The 16,070-nt window shown below is 40.1% G+C and overlaps 1 protein-coding gene across 1 annotated transcript in view; it reads left to right on the forward strand.

The window, feature by feature from the left end:
• The window catches only part of LOC117406014 (follistatin-related protein 1-like), a 43,917-nt gene that overhangs the window by 24,560 nt on the left and 3,287 nt on the right, over window positions 1-16,070 (forward strand). The window contains exons 5-10 of the mRNA XM_034009653.3: window positions 200-232; window positions 5,770-5,900; window positions 11,356-11,474; window positions 12,236-12,348; window positions 12,750-12,860; window positions 13,708-13,814. Coding sequence (XP_033865544.2) covers window positions 200-232; window positions 5,770-5,900; window positions 11,356-11,474; window positions 12,236-12,348; window positions 12,750-12,860; window positions 13,708-13,814 — 614 coding nt within the window. The remainder of the gene's footprint in view (window positions 1-199; window positions 233-5,769; window positions 5,901-11,355; window positions 11,475-12,235; window positions 12,349-12,749; window positions 12,861-13,707; window positions 13,815-16,070) is intronic.

Consider the following 16,070-nt stretch of genomic DNA (forward strand, 5'->3'; position numbering starts at 1 on the left):
CCACTAATCATTGTGAAAAATACTAGGATTGGGATTCTATATATAAACATACAGGGTGATATTTTACTGTACTTGCAGTAGTTCTACTGGCAGCACAATAAATACAAGCTACGAAAACACAGTACACATTCCACCCATTCTTATTGACACAGATATGCAACATCTTTTAACATATTTTGATGTTTTTTTTTTCTTCCAGAGAAGAAGACTGACAAGGCAGCAGCAAGCCCAAGTAAGTAAGAGGTTGTCGTCAAATAAGGTGGCTTTATTTCGAGGAAGTGTGTACACTGTTTTTATTTGATCATGCAAACGACCAGTTAATCAGCACTGTTTAGCCATCAGCAGATACTCAAGTAGCATCATCTCCTAACCCAGGGATGGGCAATTCCGGTCTTGGAGGGCCAGGGTCCCTCCTGGTGTTTGTTCCAACTGACCAATTAAGCTTATAATAAGCACTTAATTGATGCAATTAAGTACTTTAGGGCACAGTTGGAACAAAAACCAGGAGGGACACCGGCCCTCCAGGACCGGAATTGCCCACCCCTGTCCTAACCTTTAAGGCCAAGTCGTTAACTCAGGCATTCCTGCAAAGATGGCACCTGATATTGGAGGGGTTTGTAGGACGCTGCAGCTTCTAGCACAGCGTTCCTCATTATATGTCCCGCGGGCCAAAAGTGGTCCTTGGGGTCCCAAGGATTGGCCCACCACCTGCCTCTGTATAATCCCGTCGTGTTTTGTACATCTTTATTATATTACAGTACTTTTTTTTTTTAGTACGTAATTGTCTATTTTTCATTCCCTTTTCACCAGCTCCACTGCCGCTTTAACCCGCCTACTTTTTTTTGTTATTCAGCCAATCACAAAATCTAACTCATAAATCCTACTCTTCTTATTGGTTGTTGCCCGAGAACCGTGTGACCACACGTCAGTTCCCGCCGGCATCAATACAGCGGTGATAACTACTGCAGTTTGTAATTTGAAAAGGGATTGAAAGCAGACATAAAAAATGGAGCGTTTTTTAATTCGCAAAAAAACGAACAAGATATGAAAATGAAGAGCTTTCTACTGAAGCCACCGATACATCTCCCAGTCAAAGTACAACAAGTGAGTCCCCAGCGCTCTCTGATTCTGAAGACGTTTCATGACAGGCAGCAAGTCCTCACATTCAACCAACACAAGTAAGGAGTAGGCCTAATAAAAATGATTCTCTTAAATACAGATAATTTAAATCTGTCTGGGAAGATGAGTTTTTCTTTATCGAGTTAGAAAATAAACCCATTTGTCTGATTTGTCAGAAATCCGTGTCAGTCATGAAACGGAGCAGTCTGGAAAGTCATTTTAAAACTATGCACAGCGATTATTCAGTCTTTCTGATGGGATCAATAATTAGAAAAGAGCAAGTAAAGAAACTGAAAACATCCCTGAATTACCAGGAGCAGTTGTTAACTCAGGCAACTGGGCAGGAATCGGTAGTTACTGAAGCATCTTTTCGAATTATATGGATTTTACTCAAAAATAAGAAAGCTTTGAGTGACGCGGAAATCATAAAGGAGTGCTTCATTGAATCTGCTAAAATTCTTTATGCTAACTTTCCAAACAAAGAAAAAATACTGAGAGATCAGTCTCTTGCAGCTATCGGACAGTACAGCTACAAGGCAATGCGTTTGTACAGACGGAGCACCTTCAATGACTGGATGTGAAAATGGTGCAGTGTCGCTGCTCAGATGAGCCAAAGGTGTTGGAAAGTTTATTCATACCATTGCATAATTCACCAAGAGGCTGTGGTTGCAAAGATAAAAGAAGGGGAACTTTCTCAAGACATGGATCTTGTTGTTGAAACAGTAAACTACCTGCGTGCACAAGCCTTAAACCACCGCCTCTTCCACAAAGTTTCTGAGTCACTATGATGCAGAGTATAACAACATCATTCTGCACAGTGAGATTCGTTGGTTGTCTCGTGGACGTGTACTTGAGCGTTTTTTTGTCTTTGCTTCCAGTAGTTCGGGATTTTTTAACCGAGCAAGGCAAAAACGAAGCAAAGTTTTCCGACCCTAACTGGATATTAAAACTAGCTTTTCTCACAGATATGACTGGGCATTTAAACACTCTGAATCTCTCACTGCAAGGAAAATGTAAAATGGTGAGTGACATGCTGCAGTGTGTGCTTTCCTTCCAGAGCGGGGCTTTTGATCAGTGACTTGCAAAGTGCAGAGTTCACACACCATTTCCCCAAACTTGTGTGTATCACCACTGAACGACCTGAGCTGAAGGATCACTATAGACCTGACATATTTGTGATGTACATGGCTCAACAGAGGGAGAGGTTTGAAACACGATTTGGTGACTTTTGCAATAGGAAGGTGTGGAAGGGTGGTGGGCAATTCACTGACACAAGGCCGCTTAGGCACACTGATTTATTTCCACCAGTAGAGGGCGCTGTTGTCCGTGGCCTGGATACTGACAACAGTAAACAGAACCACGGTGTTACCAATACAGGTACATAGGCAAATGCACATACTCATAAATGCTCGTAAATAATAATGAAAACCAACGGCGAAAGAAAAAGGGAAAATAAAACACGGTAATAAAACTACAAACAAAAGTGCTGCTTACGCAGTGCCCCCACTGCCGCTAAGCCGGTCAGAACAGGCCTCCGTCCTACGCTCAGTTACCCTATACACTGGGGTGGCCGGAGTTCCCCGCACAACTAAACACGTCCCCTCAGGTGCGTGATTATTTCTTTTATTTTATTTTAAGGCAGGCTGTTTTCCCCAGCCAGGCTTGCCTCGTTCTTGTTTTTAAAACTGATGTCTTCTGTCAGTGTCACTGTGTGTTCCCAAACATGGCCACCCGAGTGCACAACCAAGCGTAGTTCTTATGGGCTACCAAGGCCTGCCTCTTAGCCACTCAGAGAAAGGGAAAGCATACACACCCTCTTCCTCACCTCTCCGTGTCATCGCCATGACTGACAGGTGGATCCTACGAGACTGCTGCCCTCTATGTCAGATAGTCAGTCCAGATCTGCCCTGTTACAGAAGGTTTTGTTCCATGTTTTGCAAAATCCTTTTGTTGTACCAGTGAGAGCCACCTCTACTGAACTGACACAAATGGGGGCAGCAACTGCCAATTCAGACTATTTCATTTTTATTGTTTGGGGATAAGGGGGTTATAATATGTCTATGTGGCCCGCCAATGATCGCAGAGTTACTTATGTGGCTCTCCACAATATTTTAGTGGGGAACGCTAGTCTAGCATGATTGATAACAATATCATGGTATAATTATAACAGTATCTCAAAGCCCCCAAACAACCCTTTGATCACAAGGCAAACAAGGAAACCCCTTCACTTTAGCAACCATGGAAAAAGTATTTTTTTAAATGTCTTTGAGGTTAGTGTAGTAGAGGTGTGGGTTATCCGCTGCGAGAGATTAGAGAGATACAGAAGTTGCGTCTGAAAAAAAATCTATTTGCGGTTGCTGTCTGGCTTTCGCAAGTGTCAGTGAAAATCGGCGATGTCACAGCCCTGCGAAAGTTTTATGAAACCCATATTTTAATCTGCGAGGTGCCTGCGACTGTGAGTCATCGCAAATGACTTTTATAAAACAAGCCCAAGGCTAGTTCCAAATGATGAGACTGCTGACATAGTTTTCTCCAGCCATAATCATTCATTTCTATTGTAAAGAATAGTAATCCCATATTCACTTTATGGATTTTTTCTTTTTTTCTTTTTTTTTTTTTTTAAAGGATCCTTGAATATATATAATTGATGTCCGTATTATCTTGATCTTCCAGGGGGAGGCAATTCAAGATAATACAGACATCAATTTTATATATATATATATATATATATATATATATATATATATATATATATATAAATAAATTACTTTTAAACAGTAGCTGTCCAGTTTACAAAGTAATTAGAATTTAACTGACTAGGAATACCTGTCATTTTGGGAGGATCGATTGCAATTAATGTCCCAAGTCCTCACAAAAAGTTTTGTTTATTTTTGTTCTGAATTTGATTGCATTGCTTCAAGTGTACTCATAATTTGAGGTACTGTGCTTTTCATAACAAAGTTCAGTGATTCAAACTGGCAAAATGTATTCGTTGGGTGTTTTAACTCCTTGATGACTAGACATTTGTTTAGCTTGTTAAGTAATAAGCGTTCTTGTTTTTTTTTTATACTTTGCCATGACATTTAACTTGTGGTTGTGTGTTCTAGCAAAGATAGCTCAAATGTGGAGTATATTACTGAAGATGTGAGTTAAATTTGAGTTTGCTCATTTTACATCTACTGCGCACTTTTTTCCAGACCAATATGGCAGAAGGATAAACAGGATTTTGACTCCCTGGGTGTGCTAGGATTTAGCACCATCACCTCCGAGCCCCTAGTATGTAGTTCTCAACACTGCCATAGTGCTTTCCCAGACAATACAAGCTCAGTGTTTATGTGCAGCTCCCAACTAACCTAATTTACTTCAGGTATTCCGTTTTGTCTGTGTCCACTGGGAACAGGCATACAGTAAGCACATACTGGCATATATACTGTGGGAAGCTTAAACACAATGCATCCACCCAGCCAATTATCGTTTATTTTTTTAACAACCAGAGCTTGCCACCCATTAACACCACTTCATTGCCTTTTCTGTTGATTTTGCAAAACCAAACGTCATAGCAAAAAACTACTTGACATGAATTCCATGCAAATAGACAAAGCGGGGCCCTTTCACAAATGATTCATTGCCCATTAAAAAATATTTCAAACAGGAAAGAAAGAGAACCCACGCAGGAAAAATAAATTGCAAATTTTACATGACAACTTCAGCATGACTCATCTTCCACCTTTCACTGTTACTGTTTGTGTTTACATACACCAGCACCCAACTCACTGCTCAGCCTTTTCCTGAGTCATACAGCATCCAGGAAAGAGGTGGGAGAGCAGGTAGAATGTAACTTTCCAGGCAGGGATCCTGAAACAGTAGCTGGACTTGGATTAAAGCGCTGAATTTTACAACTGGTAAAAGGAATTATTTGTATCTAAGCATTAAGCCATTTAAAAAAAAAGTAATTCAGCTTTTGTACCCTTCTTGAACAGTTCAGCATTTATTTTTATCTTTATATTTATTTATTGTTTTGTCACCTAAATATGAGACTGAAACTCCCAGAGCACATTATGCATGGCTTTTAAACAATAAAAAAACACGTGCAGAAATTAAACTTTAGAATCCATGCCCCATTGCCACAGAACTCCTTAGGGCACACTTTATGTTACTCAGAAGACACGTCATTTTGTAACGAGTCATAGCAGTCATAGATCCTTCAGCCATGCCTTATGTCTGGCGCCATCAGTCTGTGGACACCTCCCCCTCAGCCACAAAAAAGCTCCCGCTGTTAGAGAAACATTCTTTCCTGATGGCCAGCCTGCATCACGTCGTTTAAAATCAGAAATCAATCCATGCTTCCTCTAAGGATAAAAAGGCAACAACAGCAATTAGGTCAACAGAGTTTATAAATGAGCTGGAAATTTAACTTACTGTTTACTTCAGATATGTCTGTAAATGTTCGCCTCTGGTCAACCTGGTATGGATATTTGGTAACTGTTTCAAATGAAATGTTTAAAAATAGTTTTTGATGGTATTTTTGCAATATTGTTAACTGCTATAATACCGCTGGGTGGTTGACTACTGGCTGTGACGAGAATGCATTTATAGTAGCCCAGCATCTGATATGTTGTGCTCAAGGATTCATGTTTTCTGTTTTTCCAGTTGTGTGCTACCTGGCCGATCGTAATGAGCTCCGTAGCCGTGTCATTGAGTGGCTGGAGACTGAAGTTGTTCCCGACGGATGGTTTTCCAAGGGCTCCAACTACACTGAAATTCTGCACAGATACTTCAAGGTGAGGCTCAGTTCTGTTCTCAGCGTGTGTCTTTGTATAATATTTTAAACTGGGGTATTCCTACCAAGTGGCAGTAAATAAAAGAGCAGAGAGCAGTTTTAGATTGAAAGTTCTGTATTATTGCTTATCCTTCATGGTGTTGTACATGCATTCTTTTTCAATTATAAAAATGTTACCTTACCTGAAAACGTTTTCGTGCTGTGTTTTGCCGTTCTCTAATTTCCCATTTCGGAGAGACCTGTCTCCTTGTTGAGTTTCCTGAACAAATCCTTTGTGTATTTTCAATTTAGGTAATGCAAATAAAACTACAACCATCAAAGTGCTACTTGATTAAACATCAACTTGTTTTCAAAAGACTGCAGGAATCAAGATTTACCTGCTCACCTCAATAGCAGTAACCTGTCATTCAAATACTGCCACCTTGTCAGTGGAAGAAAATGGCAATCAGATTAGCATGTTTCTAAAATGACTAAGAACGATATAAGGTTTTAGAGTTATGTTTGTTAGAAACATTTACTAATTATTTATTAAGAGGTGTGTTTTAAAGACCCATAGTCCTGACCACAGTTGAGATTTAAAGGATAAATATAAGCAAAACAAATCTAAATGATAATATTTAGTCTACTAGTCAAAGCGACAGTTATTATAATGTTGTATTATTATCATTATTTATTTCTTACCAGACACCCTTATCCAGGGCGACTTACAATTGTTACAAGATTTCACATTATTTTTCACACATTATTTTTTTTTACATACAATTACCCATTTATACAGTTGGGTTTTCACTAGAGCAATCTAGGTAAAGTACCTTGCTCAAGGGTACAGCAGGAGTGTCCCCCAGCTAGGATTGAACCCACGACCCTCCAGTCAAGAGTCCAGAGTCCTAACCATTACTCCACACTCCACTCTATTATTGTAGCCCTAATAATAATAAAAACAACACTACACACACACACATATACTGTATATATACACAGTGGCTCTCAAAAGTATTCACCCCCCTTGGACCTTTCATGGAATCAATTATTTTCTGTTTTGTATTTGTAATTAATTTAGAACAACTTGTAGATTTTATTTTTCACTTTGACATGATGGACTTTTTTTGTGTTGATCAGTGGCAAAAACTCCTAATTAAATCCATTTTGAATCCATGTTGTAACACAATAAAATGTGGAAAAGTCCAAGGGGGGTGAATACTTTTGAGAGCCACTGTGTGTGTATATACAGACGTGCTCATATTTGTTGGTACCCCTCCACAAAAAACGAAGAATGCACAATTTTCTCTGAAATAACTTGAAACTGACAAAAGTAATTGGCATCCACCATTGTTTATTCCATATTTAATAGAAATCAGACTTTGCTTTTGATTTTTTATTCAACATAATATTGTAAATAAGAAAACAAATGAAAATGGCATGGACAAAAATGAGGGGACCGCTAACCTAATAGTTTGTTGCACAACCTTTAGAGGCAATCACTGCAATCAAACGTTTTCTGTAGCTCTCAATTAGACTTCTGCACCTGTTAACAGGTAGTTTGGCCCACTCTTCCTGAGCAAACTGCTCCAGCTGTCTCAGTTTTGATGGGTGCCTTCTCCAGACTGCAAGTTTCAGCTCTTTCCATAGATGTTCGATAGGATTCAGATCAGGACTCAAAGAAGGCCACTTCAGAATAGTCCAATGTTTTGTTCTTATCCATTCTTGGGTGCTTTTAGCTGTGTGTTTTGGGTCATTATCCTGTTGGAGGACCCATGACCTGCGACTGAGACAGAGCTTTCTGACACTGGGCAGTACGTTTCGCTCCAGAATGCCTTGATAGTCTTGAGATTTCATTGTGCCCTGCACAGATTCAAGGCACCCTGTGCCAGGCACAGCAAAGCAGCCCCAAAACATAACCGAGCCTCCTCCATGTTTCACTGTAGGTATGGTGTTCTTTTCTTTGAAAGCTTCATTCTTTCGTCTGTGAACATAGAGCTGATGTCACTTGCCAAAAAGCTCCAGTTTTGACTCATCTGTCCAAAGGACATTCTCCCAGAAGGATTGTGGCTTGTCAATATGCATTTTAGCAAATTCCAGTCTGGCTTTTTTATGTTTTTCTGTCAAAAGTGGAGTCCTCCTGGGTCTTCTTCCATGGAGCCCACTTTCGCTCAAAAAGCGACGGATGGTGCGATCAGAAACTGACGTACCTTCACCTTGGAGTTCAGCTTGTATCTCTTTGGCAGTTATCCTTTGTTCTTTTTCTACCATTCGCACTATCCTTCTGTTCAATCTAGGGTCGATTTTCCTCTTGCGACCGCGCCCAGGGAGGTTGGCTACAGTTCCATGGACCTTAAACTTCTTAATAATATTTGCAACTGTTGTCACAGGAACATCAAGCTGCCTGAAGATGGTCTTGTAGCCTTTACCTTTACCGTGCTTGTCTATTAATTTCTTTCTGGTCTCCTCAGACAACTCTCTCCTTTGCTTTCTCTGGTCCATGTTCAGTGTGGTGCACACAATGATACCAAACAGCACAGTGACTACTTTTCTCCATTTAAATAGGCTGAATGACTGATTACAAGATTGGAGACATGTGTGATACTAATTAAAGAAACTAATTAGTTTGAAATATCACTATAATCCAATTATTTATTATCTTTTCTAAGGGGTACCAACAAATGTGTCCAGGCCATTTTAGAATATCTTTGTAGAATAAGCAATAATTCATCTCTTTTCACGGCTTCTTTGCTTTATTCTGTGACATACCAAAGGCATGCAAGTATACATGATAAAATAGCTTTTAATTTCATCACTTTTCAGGAGGAATGAAGCATTATTTCAATGAGCTGTAAGGGTACCAACAAATTTGAGCACGTCTGTATATATATAAAGAGTTTCAGAGTTGGTTAATATTTAGTCATTTAAATGTGTGCTTGTAAGTCTTTTTTTCTGTTATTACAGTAACATTAAAGTAGCATAAAGAATGAAAGAATGAATAAATAACCTACACAAAATGCCAGAATGACCAGGCTTCTGGTTAGGAACAGGACACAAGGTGACAATCGGACACTGGTTCTGAGGGGGGGCCTGACTAGGACATTTTTACATTAGTAGAGGTGTCAGGTTTCATTTTTGTATAATATTCCACAAATGATAGACAGGCCCCTGAGTTTTTATCAGTGGGTAGTTGCTCACCTGGCCTGCAGAGCAGACCCCTACAGAAGGTGCTGATTATGACTTCAATGGGAGATGACAGGAGTTAATTATTAATCGTGAGTTTACCATGGCAATGCCCCTCACAGGGGGGGTGACGTCTGCTGTGCTCATTTCAGAGTGCTGAGGTTTACTTTCTCTAACTTCTTAAAGCCTTCTTTGTTGCTACATTATTTGTGTGACAGCCATCCCAGGCATGTTATAGACACCCACAATTACTTTTAATTAGTGGGCTACCCCATTGAGAAAGGCCCTGCCTTCACTCAGCATCAAGGAGAAAATTCTTAAAGGTAAAGCAGAGCTGAACCTGGTCTCCTCAGTCTAATATTTTCCACACTAGAAAAAGTACAGTTTACCAGTTTTAACCCTTGCAAGCCTTTTTGCAGTTCAGCCCAAGACAGACTGCTAAAAAGAAAGGCAAACATGGCTACAAGATCATTTGTGACAGATGAATATTAAGTAAAAAGGAATACATTATAAGGGTGGTCAAGCTGTATCATTTATAGTTTTTCTTTTTCTTTTAAAAATATATTTTTTAAAAAAACTTTTACAAATTAAGTTTACCAATAGTATTCAGCAGTTAGACATAGACATTTAGGAAACAGATGGGTTTATCAAAGCAGGCTGCTGTCCAAAAAACTGGCAATACAATTGTGGTACATATGAAATAATTACTAAATGATACTGTACTACACTAACTTGAAACAAGTTTAGCCAGTTTTACAAGTTTCAACTTCATAGAACTCTAAATTGTAATTTTCACTCTTAGAATACGGTCACTTATGAGTTATAAGAGATGGTCTCCAGGGTGACACTAACATCCACACATCTAATAAGGACCAAATTATAAAACGAATGACCAAAACAAAATAATAAGCTGAGTCATGCTGACAAGAAAATGCTTGAGTCCTCAAAACAGGACTGCTTGCCTGGCTCGCAGCTTTAATAAGCTAGTTTATTAGTGGCCGATACTGATGACCTTTGGGATTGTCTTCTGGGCAGCAGTCTGCATTTCTCCTGAAGGCCAGGCCAGGTTCCAGAATTACACTTGTCATGGTGATAAGGCTATGAAACAGACTTGGTCAATTCTGTGGACCTACAGTATTGTACAGTACAATACTGTCCTTTTTTTAGAGGTTGCCTTGTTCTAAATAATATAATATTGCTGAGATACATCAACAACTTCAGTACTGATTTGATAGAAAAGTCACAAACAGGTGAATTTGTAAATCTGTGTACCAGTAGGGTCCATGTTTAGACCCTAATTCTACAACATAGGACAATGTATGCATTTCTTAGCGAATCTGATTGTAAAATGATAACAAAAGGAATCACACTAACAGTTCAATTGATGTGGTATGGGCTTTGAGGAACAGAATTGCAGTCTTTTAAAACCTTTTTCATTCATTTATATTTGTTTAGGTGTAAAAAAAACAACAAACAAAGAAAAGAAAAAAAGAATTTGTTATTTTAGGAAAGGGTGTTTTATTTCTCCAAAGCAAAATGCAGAGCATTAAAGTGGAGCACACAAATGCCCTTGCCTTAAAAAGGTTACGCTGGAAAACTTGTCAGCGGCGCTGAAATTAATGATGCCCGTCACTAGGCAACTGTTCTGGATCCTGTGATCATTATAAAAACAGTAACTGGAAGCTGAATTGAGGGCTTCTTTTTAAGAAATGGAGACCCTTCTTTAGAGACCGCCTTGTGTTTGCTGCTTGAATTGACAAAACAGCCTGTTTCACTCTGATGGGTGTTTTGTTATCCAGCTAAAAATCCAGCATTTTCATTTACAGTGCAAATTCTCCTGACACGCAAATGATGGTGTTACAAATTTCACCCAAAGAACATAATGCATAGAAAGATGAGGAGAATACATACAATGTTACATATCTGTAGACAACTTCCTTCCTGTAATACGGGGGATTAAAAACGGAGTATTTCTGCTATTTCAGTATGGATTCCTGACATGTATAAGGTAAAGGTCTTCTATCTCAATCTCAAAGTACATCTACGCCATTAGGAGAAAGGTAGATAACATGGTATCAGGTGACATTCCACTTATTAATATTGCGCTCTGTGTGTGGTAAGCAACAGCTTTATCTTTACCCTTTACTTTTAATTATGCAGCAGTCTGCATGCTTTTTTTTTTTTTTGCAGTATTCTGTGAAACAGCAATATGCTTGCAAAGGACTTCCTGTTAACTTTATAATTTATGTGTAAAACAATTGTATTAAAAAAAATGCACTGTGTGTTTTCTTTAGAACTACGACAATGGTGACTCCCATTTGGATTCAAATGAGTTCCTGAAGTTCATTCAGCACAACGAGACAACTGTCAACATCACCAACTACATGGATGAGGAGAACAACAGACTTCTCAGGTATTATATCTCCTGCTGTGCTCCCACTTTAGATGAGGTTCTGTAATGTGACCCTCTGAGGATAGCTGGCAATCTGTTTCCCAATCTTTTATTAGGTTGATTGCGAACCAGATGGGTAATCATAATTGTATATTCAGCACAAGCTTTAACACACCTAACATAAACAGAATCTCTCTGAGCACATCTCTCTCGTACAACAATTACGGGCATGGAAATGTACTTGTTTGTTGAAATCATCTTTGTATGATATGTTAAACTTGAATAAAGAAACAGATCCACAGTGCCTTCAGTTTAAACCCTGTTTGTCAGAATGTATTCATGTGGTTTAAACTGCCAAGCAGCTGCTAGCTCTTTATTGATTTCAATACTTGTCTACTACACCACTCTGTTTGCATTCAGCACTTGCAATGCATGTAATACAGCCACAATGCAGACCCTTTAATCCCCTGTTTTAGCTACCAAGTAGTTTGCCAGTATTGGCCTGGTAGAGTGATGCATAGCTATTTAAAAAAACTGCCGCGTTGCAATTCCGGTGTATGCCTCTTTCTCTGAACAATACAGCAGTGCCTTTACAGTGCCATCTAATTATGACATTAATTTGCCACCCAAAAAAAGCATCATTGAAAAGGGAGTAATGCAATCCGGAATCTAGCTTTGTCAAATTGCTTGTGGGCTCAATGGAGCTGACTAACGAGGACAGTCTAAAGGTGTTGCTTGTTGCCGTTGGATGGAGACTGATGTTGTGTGTATTTGTTTGTCAGGAGCCTATGTGTTGATGCCCTGATTGAACTCTCTGACGAGAATGCCGACTGGAAATTGAGCTTTAATGAGTTCCTCAACTGCCTGAAGCCAGGGTTTAACCCCACTGAGAAGAGTGAGTATTAACCCTTGTAAATGATTAAATGTAATGAGACTTCACAAGATTATTGTCTCAGAGAGACCCAATCCATGTTACCCCTAAAAAAACATAAAACAAAGCATGCATTGAAAGTTGGATTTCTGACAGGGCTTCCCAGCCGTACATGCCTGCAAAGCCATCCTGTTCACTCCTGGTCATGTAAAAATGCACTGGTCAAAAAAATATTGGTTTTGGTAGTGGTCTACCAGTGTTGAAGGCCTTCGTACAAAGCTGTATTAAATACTGACTAGCAAAGCTTGTTTTTCATAAGAACCAAGACTAAATTATGACTATGTGTAATGCGGCACTACTGTATTAACGTATTAAAGAAAGTGAGTGTAACTCGGCTGCTGCAACACTTCCTTGTGTTTCCTCAGAGTGTGCCCTTGAGGACGAGAACTACGAAGATGGAGCAGAGACTCAAGTGGAGTGTAATCGCTGTGTCTGTGCCTGTGGAAACTGGGTGTGCACTGCCATGATCTGTGATGGTAAGGATGCTGTAAAAAAAATCATGCTACACCCCACTATTGTAGAATTAATTATTTCTTCAATTGCACAGTCAAACATGAAATGTCAGGTTGTCAATTCTTACTTGACTTTAATGGCAAACAAAAAGCTTCATTTTATGGGAGCACTGTTTTTGGTTTGATCTGGAATTAATTAGAAATATTTTGTCAGTGTTTCACAACCCTGTTGAATTGTAAGCCCTGCTGCTGTGTGGTCCGAGAATGATGGAATGTTCATGGCTGGAATGTTCAGGGAATTGCAAGCCTAAGCGCACACTGGCAACATGTTGCTCTGTCTTTCAGAATCATGTCCAATCTCTGAGCTGATTTGAATGTGCAGGGACTTTAATAACGTCTATACCCTAAAGGTCATACAGTACATGCTTTGTGAACAGAACTTATTGTAGTGTAATTCTTGAAGTTAACCATTGTAGCACAAAAGTCCTGATTCACTAAACATTAATGCCAATTTTGCACCTACTTTTCACGTTTGACTTCAGTCCATTTAAGAAATAGCAATTGTTGGTTACCTTATGTAAGTTTAAATTTTCTAGCTGTTCTTAATGCTGTAAATTATAAAAACATGACATGAAAAACACTGTCTGAATTGATCGGATGGATATATGTTTTTTGAGGGCAGAAGTCATTATAATTTAATGAGTAACTAAGTGCTGCCGTGCCTGCTCCCATGTTAACCTTCATTTCTGACTGACCGACTTCTTTCATAAATTAAGTGTTTCAATTTTGTTGCCACATTATAGCAGTACCAAGGAGTGCCGGCATTGTGAATGAATTACTGATTAGATTTTTTTTTTACTTTTGTCTCCAGCTAAGGATAAGAAGGAAGCCCCCGAGGAGGACACAGACCTGACTGCACAAGAGGAGATGACTGAGGAGGAGTGGACCCGACGTGTGGAGGAGCTCAACAAGCACCAGGTTTGTTTTTTAACACCACAGTAACAGGTGAAAACCCCAAGCAGCAGTGCACATTGAGCACAAAAGTTATGTCAGATTATTATTATTTGTTTATTTAGCAGACGCCTTTATCCAAGGTGACTTACAGAGACTAGGGTGTGTGAATTATGCATCAGCTGCAGAATCACTTACAACTACGTCTCACCCGAAAGACGTAGCACAAGGAGGTTAAGTGACTTGCTCAGGGTCATACAATGAGTCGGTGGCTGAGGTGGATTTGAACCAGGGACCTCCTAGTTACAAGTCCTTTTCTTTAACCACTGGGCCACATAGCCTCCTAACAGCTTTTGGCCCAGAGAGCAAATTTGTACGCCCCTGTCAGAGTATTCTGCAATGCTTTGAGTCTCAATCACTAGACATCAAACAAAAACTACATTTTAAAAAAAGTACACTCCAGAACATTGAAAAGGCCCCACACTGACGCAACTGGTACAGAAGCTGGGGAAGGTCATGTGTTGTGTGTGTGGCACCACCAGGTGGCGTGTGGTACACAAACTGCTGTGACTGTGTGACATGTGGAAAAGGGTCTGAAAGGATAGAGGTCAGTGGTCAGTCTTTATGTTGTTGAATGAAGACACACAGATATGTGTGCTACGTGTTTATCAACAGCTGTGTGAGTTTGAACAAGACGATTATTGGGCTTCAGGGGGCAGGGTTGGACCCAATGGATCTAAGAATGTACCTACACCCGTCATGTGAGTTTAGAAGTGTCTTGACTGACAACTGCACAGGAGGATTGCCATCTGCAATGGATGACCACCAGGGGCTATTTCAGCACTGTGGAGCTATTTGCACACCACTGATGGGCCAGCATTCAGATCTTCTTGCTGATTGGATCATTGCAAGGGGTGGCCAGACAACCTACTGAGGGAAACTGTGGACCTGTGCTAGTGGGGGCCACCTTGGGATGGGGACACCCCCCTTGGACTTTTCCACATTTTATTGTGTTACAACATGGAATCAAAATGGATTTAATTAGGAGTTTTTGCCACTGATCAACACAAAAAATAATTGATTGCATAAGTATTCACCCCCTTTGCTATGACACACCTAAATAAGCTCTGGTGCAACCAATTGTCTTTAGAAGTCACATAATTAGTTGAACGGAGTACACCTGTGTGCAATTAAGGTGTTTCACATGATTTCAGGTTAAATACACCTGTCTCTGGGAGGTCCCACAGTTGGTTAGTACATTTCCTAACAAAAACGACATAATGAAGACAAAGGAACATTCAAAGCAAATAAAGCAAATAAAGTTCTTCAAAAGCACCAATCAGGGGTAGGATATAAGAACATTTCCAAGGCACTGAATATCCCCCGGAGCACTGTAAAGTCCATTATTAAGAAATGGAGAGAATATGGCACAACTGTGAATCTGTCTAGAACAGGCCGTCCTCAAAAACTGAGTATCCGGGCAAGAAGGGTACTAGTCAAGGAGGCCACCAAGAGGCCTATGGCAACTCTAAAGGAGTTACAGTCTTCCACGGCTGAGCTGGGAGACACTGTGCATACGGCAACAATAGCCCGGGTGCTTCACAAAACTGGCCCTTATGGGAGAGTTGCAAAAAGAAAGCCATTGTTGAAAAAAACTCACATCAAATCTCGGCTAAAGTTTGCAGAAGGCATGTGGAAGACTCTGAGACCAAATGGAAGAAGATTATATGGTCCGATGAGACCAAAATAGAGCTTTTTGGCTTCACCGCTAAGCGCTATGTTTGGCGCAAGCCTAACACCGCACATCATCCTGAGAACACCATCCCTACCGTGATGGTGGTGGCAGCATCATGCTATGGGGATGCTTCTCTGAGTCAGGGCCTAGAAAGCTCGTCAAGACAGAGGGCAAAATGGATGCAGCAAAGTACAGAGAAATCCCGGAGGAAAACCTGCTGAAGTCTGCAATAGACCTGGGACTTGGGAGAAGATTCATCTTACAGCAGGACAACGACCCCAAACATACAGCCAAAACCACACTGGAGTGGCTTAAAAACAAAAAGGTCAATGTCCTGGAGTGGCCCAGTCAAAGCCCAGACCTCAATTCAATTGAGAATATGTGGAAAGAGTTGAACATTGCTGTTCACCAAAGGTCCCCATCCAACTTGACGGAGCTTGAGCAATTTTGCAAAGAAGAATCAGCAAAAATTGCAGTGTCCAGATGTGCAAAGCTAGTAGAGACTTATCCAAATAGACTCATGGCTGTAATTGCTGCCAAAGGTGCCT

This window comes from Acipenser ruthenus, chromosome 9 (genome assembly GCF_902713425.1).
Source record: "Acipenser ruthenus chromosome 9, fAciRut3.2 maternal haplotype, whole genome shotgun sequence".
NCBI lineage: Eukaryota > Metazoa > Chordata > Actinopteri > Acipenseriformes > Acipenseridae > Acipenser > Acipenser ruthenus.